Here is a 19,573-nt window from a genome sequence, read left to right as displayed (position 1 = left end):
AACCCCCGCTGCGCTACACCTGCCCTAGTCTGAATGATTCTGAATTAATTTGCGAACGATTTCCCCTGATGAATGATAGAAAACTGAAACGTACTCTTCAAATCTGTACAACCCGTACTTTTCCGGGTCCAAATAACGGGTCTTAATCTCATTCTCAGCCATTCTGTACAGGGTATCGTTCCGTATCTGAAATGCACTACATCACATAGCATACAAAACTATTTCATGAAACTCTGAGAGTCATGTATTCCTTTCTAAACTGTTAATCAATGCTATCTACAGTACTTGTTTTCCACCACATCGGATATGTCTTCCTTTACTCGCCAAGAAATAGTGAGCACACTCACGAGGGCATACATCTGTCCTCCTTTCCCCAGTGGCACTCTTAACCAATCTCGACCTTCCGCTGCATAAGTACGAATTTATAGATGAAACTTATTAATGATGTCTAGGTGCTTCTCTAGATCGCTCCCTTTCGGTGTCTTGCATTCGAACGCATTCCCTGTCGTAGGAAAAATCACTTTTCAATGACAATTTCTTACTACTGCTTCTTACCATGATTTCAACCAGAGTTTAGAAGAGTCAGATAAGCAATCTAGAAATAGAAGTATGTTAGATTCAATATATTTGGGGTATCTGAGTCAAGAAATTACTAGCAATTCAGCTAACGGAAACGAAAAGAATCGTTATTTCGTGCAAGTTTTCAAACCGTCCCGTCTCTTTTTTTCCTTTGTCTGGTTATTTTTGTGTTGTAGCCAGCATTAAGTATCTATAATAATAGGATTGAGGACACTTCTACGAGTGACACACTTGCACAGATTCAAGGGAACAATTCACGTCTGCTCGTTCCACCCTGTACCACTCACGTATCTAACACAATTCAATAAACTACAAAATCCTTCGTGGCAGTAGCCTACCATTGTTTACAAATTTGTATCGTCACCTTTCTGCAGTCAGTCAAAAAAATGAAAAATAAAATTAATTCTTCATTTTAATGAAAATAAAAGGATAAATTAAAAGATTAATAAATAATAAATAACACTAAATAAATCCTTTATTTCAACAAAATAGGGAATATTTTTTATTTGGACTGTAGACCAACAAATTGCTTAGTCGAATATAATCGGAACACAAATCACAGAAGAAATGCAACTTTAAAGCTGTAACTTCAAAAGTTGAGTCGAAAAAATTCTTTGGTCCTATTGTCCCGGATGCTAGGTTCCCAGGTCCAGTTCCGGAGACTCATTGATGTGTGGGTCCTGTGAGGAACTGGCACCATGACCCTAACACCCTGGTGAATGCGACGTGTGCGGACAGTCGGGGCTAGAGCATATCCGCATGTGGTCATGGTAGCCACCAGGCTTGCGTCCGGCCTCGATGGTTCACTCGCTGCCGCACTTGCCAGTCCTTTGGGAGGCTCTAAGGCTACCGCCGTACTTCTCTGTACTTTACCCTTACTCTGGCCTCATGCCGGCCTTACACTAGGCTCTGGCACATGTGCGGTACTGCTGGCCACCGCCCTGCGGCCTGAGCTCTTTGAGCCCTTGGCAATACACGTACGTACACTTGCCGTGCACGTACGGTTTGCCTAGTCACTCCCTTGTGGCTCCTGTGTAGTCCACTGCACTCCAGCACACTGAGTACATACTCAGTCTTCATTCCACTCTACACATATATACACAACTACAATACTAAAGGGGCGGGGCCTAACCAGCCACTCACTAGGGGCCCAGCAAGTGCAAATCCCCGGACATGTGAGCGAAGTCCTGGACGCAGGAGTCTGCGTTCCACTCCGCCGGACAGCATAAGGGACGCCAGATACCTCTCTCTCGCTGCAGCTCCTCCTCCTCCCTTTGGCAAATGTTATTGATCGAAAGTTGCGCTGATGTTCGTATCGATCGCATCCGTTCCTTGAGCTCCTTCCGGTTATGGCTCGCCAGATGACTTAATGGAATGAATGATTTCGAAATACGGAACGGCTCCTTTTATAGCGGGAAAAGTGGGCGGAGCGAGAAGCGCACGAAACGGAGGAGAACTGCGGGACCTTTGTCGCGTCCGCTGCACGCGCCCTTTGGATGTTGTGAAAAGAGTCGCGTGGAATTCGCGACACCTATTTTTGTCCCATGTTCGCGGCGCTCGAACTGTTCAAGCAAATTGTACACTTTAACAAGTAACGTCTACTGTTATAATAAAGTTAAAGTAGTACGAAAAACGAAACGACTCTGATTTCAGTTATTTTTATTATTTTTAACTCTAGTGAACCTGAATTTAAAAACATCAAGATTCATCGACTGTTGAGTTGTACACTGCGTACCAGGAAGACATTCCTAGTTCTAATATCATGCTTTTTCGCATTTTTTTGGATTTCGTTCTTTTTCACGTCGTGCACAGAAGTATGCAGTTCCTTTCAATTTCTGCTCCTTCTGTCTCCTTCATAATTAATTCTCGACCCTCTTGCTTACTTGAAGGACAACAAAAAAAAGTTAAGCAGATAGCGTAAAACTAAGAAAAAAAGAAGATCTTTTCCCAAGGTACATTCCAGACATTTTTTAACATCTGAGCTGTTGCTGTATCTTTGTGTGCATGGGAGAGCCCACATCGAAAGAGGACTTTTCATCAGAATAAAAAAAAACATTGGTAAAAATAATTGTAGTCCTATGTTTTGTGGACAGGAAATCTGCCGGTGCACGAAGCACACTCCTCAGGGTAACGAAGAACTTTGAGATTTTTTGGTTTTTTTTTTCGATTTTTCTGTATAAAGAGCGGATACCAAAGTTGGAAAGGGATTCCGCTGTGACCGCATGATCGCTCAATATTAAAGGTCAGCATTGAGACCACCTACCGCTGCCGTGGCGATAGCAAAGTGATTACGGTGAAGCATATGATAGTATTTTAGTACAGTAGAATAATAGAATTCTAGTAAAGTAGAATAATAGAAATTAGATTACAGAATAGAATATCAGGAAAAGTAGCTTAAAATATATAGCAATTCTTCCGTTTCGCCTCTACCCTTAGACGGAAGGAGTAATTATAGATTGGGAAGCAGAGAATAATTAGGAATGACAAGGGTTATTCTATCCCGAGGCTCTTCAGCAAGGAGGAGTGGGCAGAATGTGGAATTCATATAGAGCCTGTTATTTATAGCCAGCTAAGGCGCCAAAATAATCCGTATGACTCTTCGTGATCGATCATTTTTTCCTGATAATGAGAAGGAAGAGAAAAAGGTGAAAAAAAGGTGAAGGAGGTGGAAAAAAAGTTTTGAGAAAGAATTCGAACAGACCAGAACTTTTGGGTATTGATTGCTACGAGTGAGCATGTGGTAGATGTGCTTATTTACTCCAGCCGCTTTTCAATCTTATGTATTCTAGCAAAAGGAAGTTACATAAAGACGCGTGCTCTTCCTCGACTTCGGCCGCGATGTTAATTTCAGAAGAGCAGCTTCAGCCATCGTCTTTAAGGTTTCGTTTCGACACTATCGCCAGCAGTCACAAACACCATCGAGGGATGTGTACTGGTGCAAAGTTATGGGTAGCTTTTTGCGTCACACCTCATGTAAACCATCCTGTAGTTCATTGAAAACATTTCGGATACAGCTGTGGTACCATTCGGAACGTGCTAATACTTTATGTTTTTAGTAAACTTATGAAAATTTGGGTCGCTGTGTTCTCAATCCTACGATAATTACAGATATTATACTGTATACAGTCCGAATTACTGATTTATGATCGGTTAAAGGGAGAAAAATTTTACAAATCCCGGATCGGTTTGCAACGAGGACGATCAATATTTAAGCGACCTCGCTTGATCGTTCCTCACCGTCGAAATGAAAGCGCCGTTAATCGTCTCCGTTAGTTACATTATCGATAATTTGAGCCTTAGAGTTTCCTTTTATGTTAATTTTCATACTAATCCTTTTTCTAGGTGACCTGTTTGTTTCTTCTGACCGCTGGTCAAAATTCTGGTAAGCAGAGGATATGAAAAATTCTGCTTCGAGGAGCCGACTTTTGTTATCATATACTTATTAATTCCGATTACTTTAGCGAGTCAGCGAACATGCAAAATATCGAATCCGGAACAACACTTACATCAGTTGAATATCTTCTGGAGGGAACTGCGTTTCAGGGCAGCTCTAGGTCGAAAATACCAAACACAGTATTTGGGCCCAGGAGGAGAAATGTATGGTCTTGTAAGTAGTAGCGAATTATTTTGCTTTGCTGTTTGCAGTGTGATACAAGCATTTGGCAGCAATGTTAGAAACGATTGCTATAGTGTCTTTACTCATTTCTGAATCTGTCTCTTTTGGATCTTATTTACACGAAATAGTTGCCTTGACTAGTGACATACAACACTTCAGAAACTCACGGACTCCCTACAAAAAGAAGCTCAAGAGATGTTGGAGCGCCGTTCTACATCGGAACCGTTCATCAAATTTCAAGGGTACGTTCAATAGTTTGAAACATAATGTAACTAATCTTGTCTCCTTTTAAATGCATTCTTTCACTACTCAGAGATTAATACTCTTCCATTTGTTTATGCATCCTCTCCTTGACCAAATTGATTTACGTGCTTGAGGAAGACCGAAAATTCTGTTGATGTAAGTATACTTTTGCGGGATTATGTATGCTCCGTATACAAGAAAGAGCAGAATCACCCGCCTATACTATGTTATTAAAATGTTTCCGAGTTGTAAGAGAGCAGCTGAGTCCAACCGCGCACAAATAAGTGGATGCGTAGCAATATGGCACTGGCAGAGGTCGGCTTCGGGTTTGAGAACGGAGCCGTTACAGTGTTATGGCCGAATTTTCACAGAACGACGGTTCTGCTTTTTTGTGCAGTAAACACACATAAACATATTGATTTCTAATCAGCTGTACACCAGGTTGTTAAATAATTTTATTGGCTTTGAATAGTTTCAGCAAAATCGGCTTCTTAAGGGGCCTGAAATGGGCGACTCAATTCACAATTTATACGACCCAACCTCTCCATAACTAAACAGTTAAACTTCATGCCTACTTTTTCAACCACCAACTTAGCGACTGTACTGAATGCTCACCTTGGATCGGAGACGCCTAGCATGGACCGCTGACTGATCGATCACGAGAGCGAAAGATTCGAATGTTTCATTCCAATCAAAAGAGCCATCTGAAGTATGGTGCGAATACCCGTGTTATCAAGAGATATCCGCCCTTACGGTTCATTTTAGGATTTTTGGCTTGGACCCAAAATGCCTCCAGCGTTTTCCAAACTAACCTCTTAGATTCGTGAGCTAAGATTAAAAAAAAAAGATTTTGAAATCAGGGTCCAAATGGCGATCACTCTATCAACCTATCAATCAGGTTGAGCAATCAAATGTTATCTGAACCGTTTTTAAGTTTTCTTAGGCTATACCGTGCCTTTTACATGCAGGAGTAGTAGTTTTTTCTTTCGAACATTTGCTCAACTTAAAAAAAAGAACTAATTTTTATTGAAAACGACGTAAAATCGCTTGGTGGCAGCTGTGGTGAGCGTATTTGTCTTTTAGTTTTTGAGGTTATAAGTTGGCCCTGGGAGCAATTCTTGTGATCGCAAATTTTTCCTTTACTTCTTCAATGGCCTACTGTTGTCATCATCTTACCAAACCGCATTATTTTTTATGTTTGTGAGAAAAAAGAGACTAATAGCACGCACAATCCAATGTTATCTGGACCTTTAATGACTAACACAACTCTGCGCATCAAATCCTTTGCCATTCATTCAGAAAAAACACATCCATAAGAACAGCTCATAGTCACAGTGCTATTTTCTTCACCTAGCACAACCGAGGGACTAATAACAGGGCTAACAGCTATAATGTTTTCTATCATTTCGTGCCCATTCGTCTTTTTTCTCTCTATGTCGTCGAGGAACAACCTTTATCATGCAAAATCAATTCTGTTTAGTATGCTCGAGAGTGAATATCCTACATACACCTCTGTGCACGCTTTGGCAGCTCTTGTTAGAAGCAACGGGACAGTTTTGAAACAGGTTATGCAATTATTCTCCGTCATATTACTTGTCGTACCGGAAGGATAAAATTTCCTCTTTTTTATTTTAGATGATATATCCAAAAGCAACACGCTATGGCTGCTGGGTTGAAGGCGTTATAAAAGAATCTAAATGTTACGTGGAAGGTGTCTGCCTGTTTGACAAAAAGTATGTATCTGTACTCTATAGTTCGTGTATTTCGACTTGATTGGCTTTTTTCAGGGCTCCTGATGATTTTGATATAGAAAAAATAGGAGACAAGGAAAAATGTAGAACTGGACATGATGAAGGTTGTGACTATGTGACACCAGCGACATGTCAGTATCCCTTGTGTTACATCAAGGAGAACTGACAGTGTTAAGACAACTATTTACTTTACCTTGATTTATAGTAGTATTCGTCACAATAAATGATTAAATGGTGGATATTGTCTTTTACATTCTGTTTTCTGGAGAACTTATTTCAATTAAATTACTATGCATAATCGATTGTGTGCCTTCGTTCACCTCCACGACAGAAAAATGCACGAGAAATATCTTGGTGAGCATGTATTTATTTGTACGTGAATGAATTCGGGAAAAAGCACTTTTTGGATTTCGATTATGAGAGGAATTTTGCTGACACTGGGTAATTGATTTTGGTCGGAAGTGTAGTGATTCACGCGATTCACATAACTCTGTCCCATGAACTCATAAATTATAGCAACAACACTGTTTACTGTAAGAATCGGTGTCAAGTGCGGATCAGCGTACGAACGAGGAAAAATTTACGAAATTATCAAATCACTGGAACAAGTAGTAGAAAGTAATTTACTCAAATTTATAATTTGTCTTTGAAAAAATTCACTCCCACCGCACGAGTTTACTGCTCAAGAACAACTGGTCCTCGAACTAGCACAGCAAACTTTGACCATCTACCAGAAGTACATATAGTTAATTTTCAACATTTCTTGAATTCCCAGTGTTTCTAGTAATTTGGTTTGGCGAACAAATTATTAGAAACGTGAATAGTATAATTGAAAACCAAGATATTTTTACAGCAATTTTTTTCAAACAACATCTCTTTTTCTAGTCTTCATTGAATGCCTTGCATTTTTCCTCTTGACTGATAAATACAGTTCTATGGACGTTTCGGACAAGCTGGAAAAATATGACATGGCAGCTGGGCTACAGATTACGTCATTCTTCTTCTAAACAATAGAAATGTTAAACTTTATGCTAATGTTTCAGATAATACAGCCAAGGACGGCATTTTTTGGTTGTCGTATAGTGTTAAGGTCTTCCACTATTATAAAGGAAATTGTCAATTCTATTCTGATTTTATAGACAGATTAACAATTATGCTCAAGCTCTTAAATACATTGAAATATGATGATGGTGTCATTATTTACGCTATTTTCAAGTATTTACATAGCGATAAGTATATCATTTTTAAATATTTTGAAATAAATAAGATAAAGAATTTTAAGGACTGTTCTAAGATAACTAGATAGTATGTTTTTGTAATCTCTTTCATTTCTGCGTACCATGTAGCTTTCAGGCAAGGCGAGATGTTGCTCATCGTTCAGATTTCATCTTCTATTGTATTCTCTCACGTGTGTTTGTGTTTGTGTCTCTGTGTGTGTGGTGTGTTCCTGTGTTTCTCTGTGTGTGTGTGTGTGTGTCACGAATTCGAAAATTCGAAAAAATGGGGTGAGATAGGTCGCACAGCGTCGGATGTCGCCGTACCGCAGTATTATCGCACAGTAGCTTACCGCATTGCACTTATTATTTCTCTTCGTTTTATGATTTTTGGTGGACAAATGCCTCTAGTGGTTGCGCGCAACGATCTCGTACTCGAAAGATAGTATCGTAATTTCTAACTTTATTTCGGAGTTTTGATGACATATTTTACGCCGTGCTCCAAGTGTGGCAGAGGGTTTAGATTTTGCGAAATTACCTAAGTGTTTCTTGGCCTCAATACGTACCCTTCCTGCTATATAATCGTCAACACACGGCCTGCACGTGATGCGATACACCACTCCTGATACCACGCAACCCTTCTCTCTGACATATAGGCAAATCACGCAGCTGGAAATTGTACAAAGTCGACCATATGCACAACTGTGCAGTAGCTGAAGTACCATTTGAGATTCGCTAGTGGTATTTCCACAACTCTCAAGGCGTTCTGTACACCGGCTTGCCGCATATCTTTAACCCTCGCTCGTCAGCTTTATCAGTACACCCAGTCCGTAGGTCCTTCACTTCGTTAGCTTTTCAGTTCCCAAGTGTTGCTGCATGAAATAACAACGGAATTTTGGCGAGAATGGTTGACAAGAACTACACATTGTGAGTTCATTAGTTAATTTTTTTCCCGAAAATGCAAATATTTCAATATTTATGAACGCTGACAATATCTTTCTCACTGCGCACACTTATAGAATCAGACAAAATGATACTAAAGAACGAAAAATGATTTAGAGACAACACCCGAATAACATCCATTCAATGTCACCAGATCAAATTGTGCGGAAAATCTCAAGGACAGCGTTAAAAAGGATAAAACGGATAAAGTCATTGGCATATTAGTCCATTTGGTGTGCGCCGTTTTACTGGAACTCGTAATCGTTGGGGTTTTGGAACACCTGTTGACTTATACAATGACTTGTGGGGGCCAGCCGACGATGAATTCAGTGTTTTTATCCTCCAGGCATATCTAGTACCAATTTATGGATCCCGTGGGGTGAAAGGCTTGGTTTGCACTAAGATGTTTTTGAACCATCGGTTGTGTGGCTGCAGCTGACCTCTAAGCGACTGCGCCACATCCGCCCCAAGTAGTATCAAGTAGAAACTTATTATCAATGATGAGATTTTTTGGCAAGGATGGAAAGAAGATGTGATTTCGCGAAGTATTTCCAATCACACAATCACATCAGCTCAGACTGATCGAACTTCCTGGATCTGTACGAAACATTTTACTATTTATAGCGAGTTCTTCTCTACCTAAGCTTATTTATGGTCTACCTCGTATAAGCGATAGCTCAAAGCAGCTTAGGAATCAAAAATGACACTCCTTTTGATTTTTATGTGTTGCTGCTGCGCTGACCGATTCACAGTGAATCTTGATGTAATTGAAATTCTTCTGTAACCATCGTCCGGAAATACCTCTTTCAGTTAGCCAAAGTTGGATAATTCTTCCACGATGTCAATTATCCTATTGGTTGGGAACAATGTAAGTTGGCTGCCTAAACGAAACAGAATCTGGATCTAGCAGGAGACTAGGGTTTACTGCACCCTGATGTTCAATGTACCCGTTCTAAGTATCCATCTAAGCAATCTATATGTCACTCCTCCCTGACCGAGGACCGCCTGTATTTCAGGAATCCTCTCTTCCCGCGACAATGCATCCTTTACCATCTTCTCGAAAAACTCTAAATTCACTTGGACATTTTAAGAGAGAAGAGTCTCTGGTCCATCTAAACACCGCTGTACCGCTGTATTGTTTTCAGTAACGGTGATAGAACAGTGAATCACCGATCAGTCGAGGTCTGTTTATAATGGAATGAGTCTAATAACAAGGGGAATAGCCAAGTTCTTGCCAACAAATAGGGTCTTTTTTTCAGATGACCGCTCACGAAACTCTAGGAGCAGATCATATGGCCATTTTGCAAAAGGCAGTTGCTATCAAAGTCAAACAGAAAACATACTATGATCTATTGTGATCTATTGCCATCTTTCAGCGAGATTTCCCACATGTGAAAAAGTCACCTAAAACTGTTAGGCTGGACAGAAAGTCTTTGTCACCATTTGTCATTTTTTCTGTCTTATTTTTTACTCAGCTAACAATAGAAATTAATCAATAGTATGAACACCATTATCAGTTACAACAGTGCCCCACCTAATGGGCAGGACAGCGATCCCCTTCTCCCAGAACTGGGACGATAAGCCCCTGACCACCTGTTCGACTTATTCAAACTTGGTGAAGATTTTTTTCATAGCTAGGAAAGAATTGAGAGGCCGGAATAAGTGGTAGTCCTAGGGGGCAGGATCGGGAGAATAGGAGGGATGGGGCACCGTGTCCCAGCCTAAATCTTCCAGTTTGTCATGGGTATCCTTAGCTACATGGGGCCTAGCATTATCATGGAGGAGATGCACCCAAGCTCATCTCGACCGCAACAAAGGAGACATTTCTTGGAATGGAGGTCCGATTTGGCTTGCGTCGGCGGGTCTTCTCCTCGAGGGAGCCACACGGGACGGTGCGCGTTAGAGTAGCAGAGTACGCAATTCTCATCTCCAGTAATAAGATCTTCGAAAAACTCCTTTCGATGCGGGCGAAGAAAGAGAGATTTACATGTGGATACCCTTGTAAGCCGGCTGCCATCCGTAAAAGTGTGAAGGATCCATTGAGCCAGCACTTTTCTGTACGTCCCGACCGGTGCTTTTCTTCAAAGTCGGTGTCTCCGCCTGCAAAGCGAGTGAACCAGCGCTTGACAGTCGTAAAGGTAGTGGTGCCCTCGTCCAATCTGCTGTTGCTCTGTTGTGGGCTGCTGCTGTTGCTCCAATGTCGCCACGCCATTCATAGAAAATGATAGCTCGAAGTTGCTCTTGCGTAACACCGTGATTAAAGTTAAGGGAGGCCCTCTGGCTATACATACCTATTAAGGAGAAGCTTCGAGAATGTTCTACAACTAAAACAAGGTGCAACATGGGTTTCGCCCAAAAATGGAAAGCTCTGGAAGTTTCGAAAAATGGGTGACAAGACTTTCTGTCCAGCCTAATACAACATGTGTCACATACTTTGATTCTTAGCAAAATCTGCCCCGCCTCTTTCTCAAAGTGAAAAGTGCTGTGAATAAAAAGAACAGATGAGAGTGGTGAACTCTTATTTCTTGTGCTTAGGACAAAGCTATACTGTCATATAAACTAGCATTGAAGAATATTCTCTCTGCCGTTCATTCACTGCTGAAAAATCCTATGAGAAGTATCATCAACTAACTAGAGTGTGGGATGTTCAGCAAATCCGGTACTAATCAATCTTCCCTAGAATTTTAACCAAAACTAAAGCTTAGAACAAATTTTCGACTTCTGTATCGTCCTATCTTACAATTCTTATTGGAGAACAATTGTTAACTTTCAGCAGCAAATTGGCTCCTTGATTATCTCGATCTCGATTGAAGGAAAAGACGAGTTTTCGAATTTGCCCGTTTTGTCCACTTGACATTTCTATTTAACAACTAAAGAGAACAAAATTGAGAGAAATATTTTGCAAGTACTGTTTATTGCGTGTTCCTTTGCATTTCAAATTCAGGAAAAAATGCAGAGAATTATTCCTCCCATAAATGGAACAATCATCTTCATGTGATGTTTTTAATATGTGTAGCACAAGGGACTTAGACAAACCGCGGGTCTTATATAAGTGCAGTCACTGTTCTGGTTACATGCCGTTCCCTCCATTTCATATTTCGCTGGAGCCCTAGAAAACTATATACATTTTTTGTGTTGAAATACACGAGCTTTCTAAAAGAGGAACGTACACTTTGTCGAGTATACACAGAACTTTCTGCTGACAAGCATTACTTGAATCATTTCTGAATACTAGCAGCGTACACGCATATTGTGTAGCTTTTGGATATATCATCTGAAACAGTTGGGACTCAATAACATAATACCGCATAGGAAAGACTAGCATTACCTGTTGTTTGACTGCCTTATTGCTTTTCAGTAGTTTAGCTAAGCCGTCGACAGGAGAATCGCGACCTTCGTATTCACTATAAGTCTGGACAATACATTGAATAAGTACGACGGAAAAAGTATACGGCATCGATCAATGAAGGATGCGCCTGCGGGCACGATTTCATTGCGGAATCAACTGAGGTTTACTGAGATAACAAGTCAGCACTCAAATCCTCCCAGGCAAGTTTGACGCTATTCCATCGAGAAGGATTGGTTCGCTCTAGTAAGATTTCGAACTACACACGAGGGTGCAAAACCACCGCTGCGCTGTGTATTAGCTAGGGCTAGTTCCTCAAGGACACGAAGTCGTTCTGGAAAAGGAAAATAAAGTCAAAATTTTCAAACTTTTTCTTCTCAGCGCAGTGCGAATAGTCAGCCTAACCTATACGATCCTTATTTGTCTGCTCAGGTTACTTAAGAACCCAAGCGCAAGTAAGTATTTATTTTAAAACCTAAGCGCGAGTAATCACCCACCATAGCTTTGGAAACCATCCCCGGTGGGGTATTTCATAGACTGTGCTCACTATGATCGACAGACTAAGGAAAAAGAACACCTGTGTGCAAATCGATGGGAAGTACATTGCACTTTAAATAAGATATGAAAGGAAACCTACCCATCAAATCTGAACAAGCCATACTCTCGTGGGTTCAGAAAGCGTTCCTTAATCTCCTTCTCAGCCATTCCGTATAGGGTTTTGTTTCGTTTCTAAAGTGCACTACATAACTCTGCAAATGAAACTATTTCATAGAACTCAGAGGATCATGAGCATCTTCTTATACTGTTAATCAATGTCATCTGCAGTATTTATTTACCGCAACGCTCGAATATTTGTTTTGCTCTGTAGGAAACAATGAACACACTTACGAGCGCGTACATCTGTCCTCCAGGCCCCAAAGGCTCTCCCTGGTATTCTTCCACCTCTAGCTGCACGATGACGAAGTTCTTGATAGAATGCATCTATGTAGACTAGGTGATCCTCCAGATCGTTCCCTGTCGGTGTCTTGCATTCCAACGAATTCCCTATCATAAGAAAAGTCAGTTTTCATCGACAGCTTCCTATTACTGTTTCTTACCATGACTAGAGCTCAGAAGAGCCAGAGAAGCAATCTAGAAATAAAAATGTTAGAAAGTACACATTTGAGGAATCTAAAGCTAGAAATGACTAGCAGTGCAACTAACGTAAACGAGAAGATTCGTTTTCATGTTGCAGGTGAGGAACGATCAGTCAGGGTCGCTTAAATACATTTCATCCAAGTGGGCGAAGCGATTAGCGATTTCTGTTTACCGATTATCTGGCCTTTTGTGTTCTAATCACCATAAAATACCTACAGTAATAGGATTGAGGACACGTTTATGTACCGTACCTAATAGTTATCAACAATTTACAAAAACCTTCTGTATCTATATCCTGCTTTTGTTTGCGGATTCGCATCTGCAGCTTGCTGTAGCTGTTCGAAGCCAAGAATAATTCTTTATTTTAATTGGATAAAGACTAATCCCTCATTAGATAAGGGAGTTTTTATTTCAACAGCAGAACAACAATTTGTTTATAAGAAAATAGTCAAGACACGAGGCACAAATAAAAGCTTTTAGTTCGATACAGACGTAGAGCGGAACAAAATTGATTGTTTCTATTTCTTACATGCTTCCACAAAACACGAACTGTTCATTTATCCCAAACAAATTGCCCAATTTAACTAGTATTTAGCGGCATGCTCGCCTAATTGCTGAAATCGTACGAAGAACGAAACAACCATGATTTTTGCAAATGTATTAAACATGAATATGAAACACTGAAACTGAAACACTGAAAAACTACTGAATTATGCATTGAGTATAAGGAAGAAATACTCAGTTCTACTTTGATTTTTTCGTAGTTTTCTTCTTTCTTTTGATTTTGTTTTTTTTTTCGCTTTACACACAGAAGTGTATACCTCCTCGAAATTTCTATTCAACTGTTTCTAACAATCTTATGCCTGTTCACACCAATTTTCTAGAAAAAAAAACTCCTTTTTAGCAATTATTGATCTATGCTTCAGGTTATTTTTGGGAGCGAAAGTTAAAACCAAACCAAGGATGATTACACAAAACTAAAGGAAAAACATAATTTCCCGAACAGGACACATTTGAGATTTTTTTGACATTTGAACTGTGGGGATAACGATTTGGAACAGAAATCAGCTAGTTGAAATCTGCTCGTGCACGAATCCGCCTCTTCGATGTGACGACGGATGTTGAGACTTTGATAAGTAAAAGATAATAATCAGATTCCATGAGCGCTAAAGAGAGAGGGTTCGAATCTGTTTGGATCTTCACCTGACTCATGGATAATCTATGTGAAGCAAGGGCGAGTTTCTCCTTCGACTATTGTGATTACGTTCATCTAAGCAGTTCGTTGTAACTCAACAAAATGAAAAATTATTCTTATGCGGAAACACTAAATTTTAGTGAAACCAGTTCTGAGATACAGAAGTTCCAGAAGAAGTAGTTTTGCTGATTGAAAACGTTTCGGCTACTGCTGTGACACCATTCGGAACGCGCTAATACTTTATGTTTTAGTAAAATCATAAAAATTTGGGTCGATGTGTCCTCAATCCTACGATTATTACAGATATCATACTATATGCAGTCTGGATTACCGGTTGAAGGCCGGTCGAAGTGAGAAAAATTTTAAAAAAGCCGGATCGCTTTGCAACAAGGACGAATAGTATTTAAGCGACCTCGACTGGTCTTTCTCACCGTCGAAATGCAAGCGCTGCTTATCGTCGTCTTCGTTAGTTACATTTTCAATAATTTTGAGCCTTAGAGTTTTCTTTTATGTAACTTTTTATACTAATCCTTTTTCTAGGTGACCCATGTGTTTCTTCTGATTGCTGGTCAAAATTCTGGTAAGCAGACGATATGAAAAGTTCCTAGTTGGAGAAACCGGCTCTTACGATTATACACCTACTACTATCGAATACTTTAGAGAAAAAATGCAAAATATTGAATCGGGAAGAACACTTCCGTCAGCTGAGTATCTTCTGGAGAGAACTTCGTTTTAATGCGGCTCTAGGTCGAGAATACCAGAAAGTGTATTTGGGCCCAGGAGGAAAAATGTATGGTCTTGTGAGTAGTAACTAACTTTTTTTTTTCTGCTTCTTGCAATTTGGAACAAGTATTTGACACGAATTTGATAAATGACTGCAGTAACCTCTTTTCTCAAGTGTTTTCGAGCATATTTACATGGAATAGTTATTTTTGACTAGTAACATACAACACTTTAGCTCTTCACGAAATCCCTCCAGAAAAAAGCTCGTGTTGCCTTGAAGCCTAATTCCACTGCTCCATCGGAGCCATTAATAAAATTTCAACGGTACGTTCTATCTAGCATTAGTTTTGGAACATAATATAACTAATTATGAAAAAGATAAAGTCACTGGCATATCATATCACTTTTAATACGCCAACGCGTTTTCGTGCAATCCGTAATCGCTGGGGATTTTACAATGCGTATTTTCCTATACAATGACTTGAGGGGGCCGCCGATGATCAAGGCAGTGTTTTTATCCTCCCACACAAGTCTGGTACCAAGTTATCGACCTCGGAGGGATGAAAGGCTTGGTGTCCACCAGGGCGGTTTCGAACCATCGACCATGTGGCTACAGCGGACCTCTAACCGATTGCGTAACACCCGTCACACCTTCGCCCTAACTTATTATTTGTCCTCTTAAATATATTCACCATCGACCTTTTTTCACTACTCTGAGAATGATTTTTAATTCGCTTACGCATCCTCTCCCTGACCATTCTGTTTTACGTGCTCTCATACCTGGCCAGTGATTTTTCTGTGTAATCCATTTACTTATTTGTAGAACACTGGAAATTTTTGTTGATATATCTATGCTTTTGCGAGTTTGTGTATGTTTCATATACAAAGAAGAGTAGAACAACTCACCTAGACCGAGCTTTCAAAATTTTCCCAAGTTTTAAGAATGTAGCTGGGTTTAAGCGCGCACAAATTAGGGGATGCGTAGCTGCATGGCACCATCGATGGCTTTGAGTTCGAGAACGAAGTCGTGCTAGTGTTACGACCAAACACTTACAGAGCGGCGGTTCTGCTGTTTTTTTTATGTAGGAGACAAAAATAAACACAGCAATACAACGCCGCACTTTACGGACATTGGGGATTTTTGATCGATCTTTCGATCTTTTGATTTTCTACAACTATCAGAGGGGATCACCTTGATCTATGGAGCACACCTATCGAGCGAACAAACGTTATCTGGTTTTTTTTTGTTTTTTTACTTTTTCTGGGTTATATTATGCCTTTTAATACAAGATAGTTGCTTTTCTCCCGAACATTTTTTAACACTCTCAAAACCCTTAAAAACAAATTTTCATCGAAACGAAATAAAACCGCTCTGGGGCAGCTGTGATATGTGAATTCGTTTGTTTGTTTTCGAGGTTATACGTTGGCTGTGGGAAGGTAAATTTTTCCTTTCTTTCTTCAATGGCCTTGCGATATCATTTTGAAGTCGTTCTCTTGAAGTCCATTATTTTTGTGTTTTCGAGAGAAAAGAGACTAATACCACATACAATTCAATGGTTAACAAGACCATCATGATATATAATAACGAACTTAGTCCGTGTGTGTGTGTGTTTGTCTGTGTGTCACGAAATTCGAAAAAGGGGGTGCGACGGGACCACCCGGCGTCGGGTTGGTGCGCTGGGGTCAGATAGCTATGAAATGGATTGCGACGGGTCCCGCGGTGTCGGATTGGTGCGCCGGCGTCAGGTACCTATAGAAGGGGGCGCGACGGGTCCACTGGCGCCAGATACCTATAGAAGCGGGCGCGACGGATCCACAGGCGCCAGATACCTACAGAAAGGGGTGCAACGGGTCCAACGGCGTCAGATTGGAGGGCCGGCGCCGAATAGCCATAATATGGGATGGGACGGGTTTACCAGCGTCGGATTCGTGCACCGGCGCCAGATATCTATAGAAGGGGGTGCGACGGATCTACCGGCGTCGGAGTACCCGGTCATTGGTGCGCAATAACATAGTGTGCATGACGCAAAAGATAAGTGGTTGCAGCCGTTTTATAGCCGTGACCACTGGGCGCTTTGCTCTTCACTTTTATGACTTCACCTTCCATCTTCGTTCGTCTCAAGTTTGTAGCATACCGTTCTTAGAAAATGGAAACACGCATGCAAACGGCTGCTTAAATAGTAGCAAGATGTTTACGTGATCTGACGTGGAACATTATCTTTGTCAGTAGGATGATGTCTTTCACGTCATTTTATGTCAGAACATCATCCTTTGATAACTGTTTGGGGAAAACAGGAGGAAAACCCATATTTCTTGTGATACTTTCAAATTTTGTTTATAATATATTGATAAGAAGTGTTTGAAGCTGAAGTTCGAATGTTCTCCAAATCTAGGACTGACGCGGTTAAAAAGAAGAATATGAAATCTTTCGCTTTTAGTTATAACATAAAAAAGAAGAAAGATTGGTGGAGATGCACGACTCCAGTTTCAAGAAAACGGCGCTAATAACAATTTTCGTTGATCAGTGAAGCGAGCGAAGCAAGCACCACAGAAAGTCTGAAGTCCGGCTTTAGCCGGACGTTCAGACTGGTTTAATAATAAGCACGGGTTTGCGAAAAAAAATGATAAAGCTCATAAAAACGGCGATGCTTTGCATCATATTGATATTCTTCCCTCGAGGAGCAGAATATCAGACTCCTATCCTTCATTCAGAAGCAACCTATCCAAGAAGAGTTTATAATCGCAGTACAATTTTTCTTATTCTTACAATTCTCCTTTTTCTTCCTGTCACAACCAAGGGACTAATAGCAGTACTAGTAGCTATAAGCTCTTCTATCATTTCGTGCCAACTATTTTCTCCTCCCTTTGCCATGGAGGGACACTCGCAACATGCAAAATCAATACCGTTTAGTATACTCGACAGTAGACACCCTACATTCACTTCTGTGTACGCTTTGGCAGCTCTTATTAGAAGCAACAGGACAGTTTTGAAACAGGTTATGCAATTATTTTTCGTCATATTACTTGTCGTACCGGAAGGATAAAATTTCCACTTTTTTATTTTAGATGATATATCCAGAAGCAACACGCTATGGCTGCTGGGTCAAAGGCATTGAAAAGAAATCTAAATGTCTCGTGAAAGGTGTCTGCCTGTTTGACAAAAAGTATGTATCTGTACTATATAGTTCGTGTATTTCGACTTGATTGGCTTTTTTCAGGGCTCCTGATGATTTTGATATAGAAAAAATAGGAGACAAGCAAAAATGTAGAATTGGACATGATGAAGACTGTGACTATGTGACTCCAGCGACCTGTAAATATCCCTTGTGCTACATCAAGGAGAAGTGACAGTATTAAGACAACCATTCCCTTTATATGATTTATACATGATTTATAGTAATGTTCGTCACAATAAATAAGTACTCATTAAAAGGGTAAGAGTGTGATAATATACCTTTATTTTTTTCCACAGATCGTATGTGTTGTCTTTACATGAAATCCTAAATGGTGAATGAAATGAAAAGTGAATTTGAGAAAATCCTTCTCATCGAATCCATTTTCTAGTTAGCTCGAAGAGGCTGCATCAAGTAATGATAGAGAATAAAGTTCTTCCGTCAGCTTTTGCTCTGCTGGAGGAAATCCAATATTCTTCAATCAGTTGATTGTCACCAGATTCCTATAGAAGGGGGTGCGACGTAGAGCAGGTGAAAAGTCGCGCGACATGAAGAAAGGGAATGTGGTGGAAATAAGGAGTGCTTTAATCGAAAGCTCACTCAGCGCCTTTTGCCAATTTATTCTATGCATATGTGGCCATATATGCCTAGCTTTGATTATTTAGCTTAGATGTATGCATGTATGTAATGTAATGCAAAATGAAGGCGAAACATAAAACAGGAATCTCATTCTACTGCTATGACGGGAACTACACACAAGCCGCGAAGGTTCAGTCGTTTCCAAGTTAGGATTATCAGAATTGAGAGGGTGAGAGCAGAAATAGTGGCAAACAACTTGCTCAGATTTTGTATCAGTTAAATCTTAATAAAGGGCATCCAGCAAGCATTAAAGCTTGTGAATCCGGCAAATTCTCCCTTCTGTAGTAACCTCAGCTTGCTCGCGGAGAGTCTGTTTCGAATTTCCTTGTCGTTGACTGTGTTGACTACGCAATCTTCTGCATTTATAATCGTAGTTGTTTCTTTTGTGGTATGAAATTCACGGAAATCTCGGATTCTGGATGAATCTGAAAATTCAAAAGGGAAGAATCTCCGCATCAACTCTACTCCCCAATGCCTAGCTATTTTAGCATATTTGTACAGATCTACTTAGGAGTTTGATAAGTCACCTTCTGTTTCCCTTAAGATTTTATTCCATGCTCACAATTAAACTACTATGCATAAGAAATTGTATTCTTTTTTTTCAGCTGACGGAAAAATGTGCGTGAGATATCTTTGTGAGCATGTATTTGTATGCGATATGAATTCGGGGAAAATGCACTTTTTGGATTTCGATTATGAGAGGAATTTTGCTGTCATTAGGCAATTGATTTGTGTCGGAAGTGTAGCGATTCACGCAGACCACATAACTCTGTCCCATCAACTCACATACTGTAGCAACAACACTGTTTACTGTAAAAATCGGTGTCAAATGCGGATCAGCGTAGGGCTAAATATACTTATTGTGGAGAAGCTTCGAGAATGTTCTAGAACTGAAACATGGTGCAACATGGGTTTCGCCCAAAACTTCTGGAACAAACAAACATGGAAAGTTCTGGAAGCTTCGAAAAATGGGTGACAGAACTTTCTGTCCAGCCTAATACAGACAAAGCTATAC

General features: G+C 40.2%; 4 protein-coding genes across 7 annotated transcripts; 3 read left to right on the top strand and 1 right to left on the bottom strand.

The window, feature by feature from the left end:
• Nucleotides 1-1,298: 1,298 nt before the first annotated feature.
• Nucleotides 1,299-1,592, top strand: RB195_004398 (uncharacterized protein; the record flags this gene model as incomplete). The annotated part of the gene is made up of 1 exon (XM_064182224.1): nucleotides 1,299-1,592. One exon carries the CDS (start codon nucleotides 1,299-1,301, stop codon nucleotides 1,590-1,592), a length of 294 nt encoding a protein of 97 aa, XP_064033491.1.
• Nucleotides 1,593-3,823: 2,231 nt separating this feature from the next.
• On the top strand, nucleotides 3,824-6,355 carry RB195_004397 (uncharacterized protein; the record flags this gene model as incomplete). The annotated part of the gene is made up of 7 exons (XM_064182223.1): nucleotides 3,824-3,847; nucleotides 3,922-3,961; nucleotides 4,041-4,186; nucleotides 4,355-4,437; nucleotides 5,919-6,003; nucleotides 6,074-6,171; nucleotides 6,226-6,355. 7 exons carry the CDS (start codon nucleotides 3,824-3,826, stop codon nucleotides 6,353-6,355), a joined length of 606 nt encoding a protein of 201 aa, XP_064033490.1.
• A 3,973-nt stretch (nucleotides 6,356-10,328) lies between these two features.
• RB195_004396 (uncharacterized protein) lies at nucleotides 10,329-12,672 on the bottom strand (the record flags this gene model as incomplete). Of its 3 annotated transcripts, XM_064182222.1 has the most annotated exons (6): nucleotides 10,329-10,622; nucleotides 11,382-11,454; nucleotides 11,516-11,619; nucleotides 11,674-11,749; nucleotides 12,329-12,420; nucleotides 12,580-12,672. In XM_064182222.1, the coding sequence occupies 6 exons, from the start codon at nucleotides 12,670-12,672 to the stop codon at nucleotides 10,329-10,331; spliced, it is 732 nt and encodes a 243-aa protein (XP_064033487.1). The 3 variants fall into 3 exon arrangements, with proteins under 3 accessions (XP_064033487.1, XP_064033489.1, XP_064033488.1); XM_064182220.1 differs by lacking the exons at nucleotides 10,329-10,622; nucleotides 12,329-12,420 and adding an exon at nucleotides 10,977-11,021 and having other exon boundaries at nucleotides 11,674-11,757; XM_064182221.1 differs by lacking the exons at nucleotides 11,382-11,454; nucleotides 11,516-11,619; nucleotides 11,674-11,749; nucleotides 12,329-12,420; nucleotides 12,580-12,672 and having other exon boundaries at nucleotides 10,329-10,634.
• A 1,789-nt stretch (nucleotides 12,673-14,461) lies between these two features.
• RB195_004395 (uncharacterized protein) lies at nucleotides 14,462-18,094 on the top strand (the record flags this gene model as incomplete). 2 transcript variants are annotated; one of them, XM_064182219.1, is made up of 5 exons in its annotated part: nucleotides 14,462-14,488; nucleotides 14,564-14,603; nucleotides 14,684-14,823; nucleotides 17,813-17,910; nucleotides 17,965-18,094. In XM_064182219.1, 5 exons carry the CDS (start codon nucleotides 14,462-14,464, stop codon nucleotides 18,092-18,094), a joined length of 435 nt encoding a protein of 144 aa, XP_064033486.1. The 2 variants fall into 2 exon arrangements, with proteins under 2 accessions (XP_064033486.1, XP_013295995.2); XM_013440541.2 differs by lacking the exons at nucleotides 14,462-14,488; nucleotides 14,564-14,603; nucleotides 14,684-14,823 and adding an exon at nucleotides 17,617-17,742.
• Between the last annotated feature and the right edge of the window lie 1,479 nt (nucleotides 18,095-19,573).

Source organism: Necator americanus, chromosome I (assembly GCF_031761385.1).
Source record: "Necator americanus strain Aroian chromosome I, whole genome shotgun sequence".
Taxonomy (NCBI): Eukaryota; Metazoa; Nematoda; class Chromadorea; order Rhabditida; family Ancylostomatidae; genus Necator; species Necator americanus.
The sequence above is the reverse complement of the archived record's forward strand: the minus strand, read 5'-3'. Positions and strand labels throughout refer to the sequence as shown.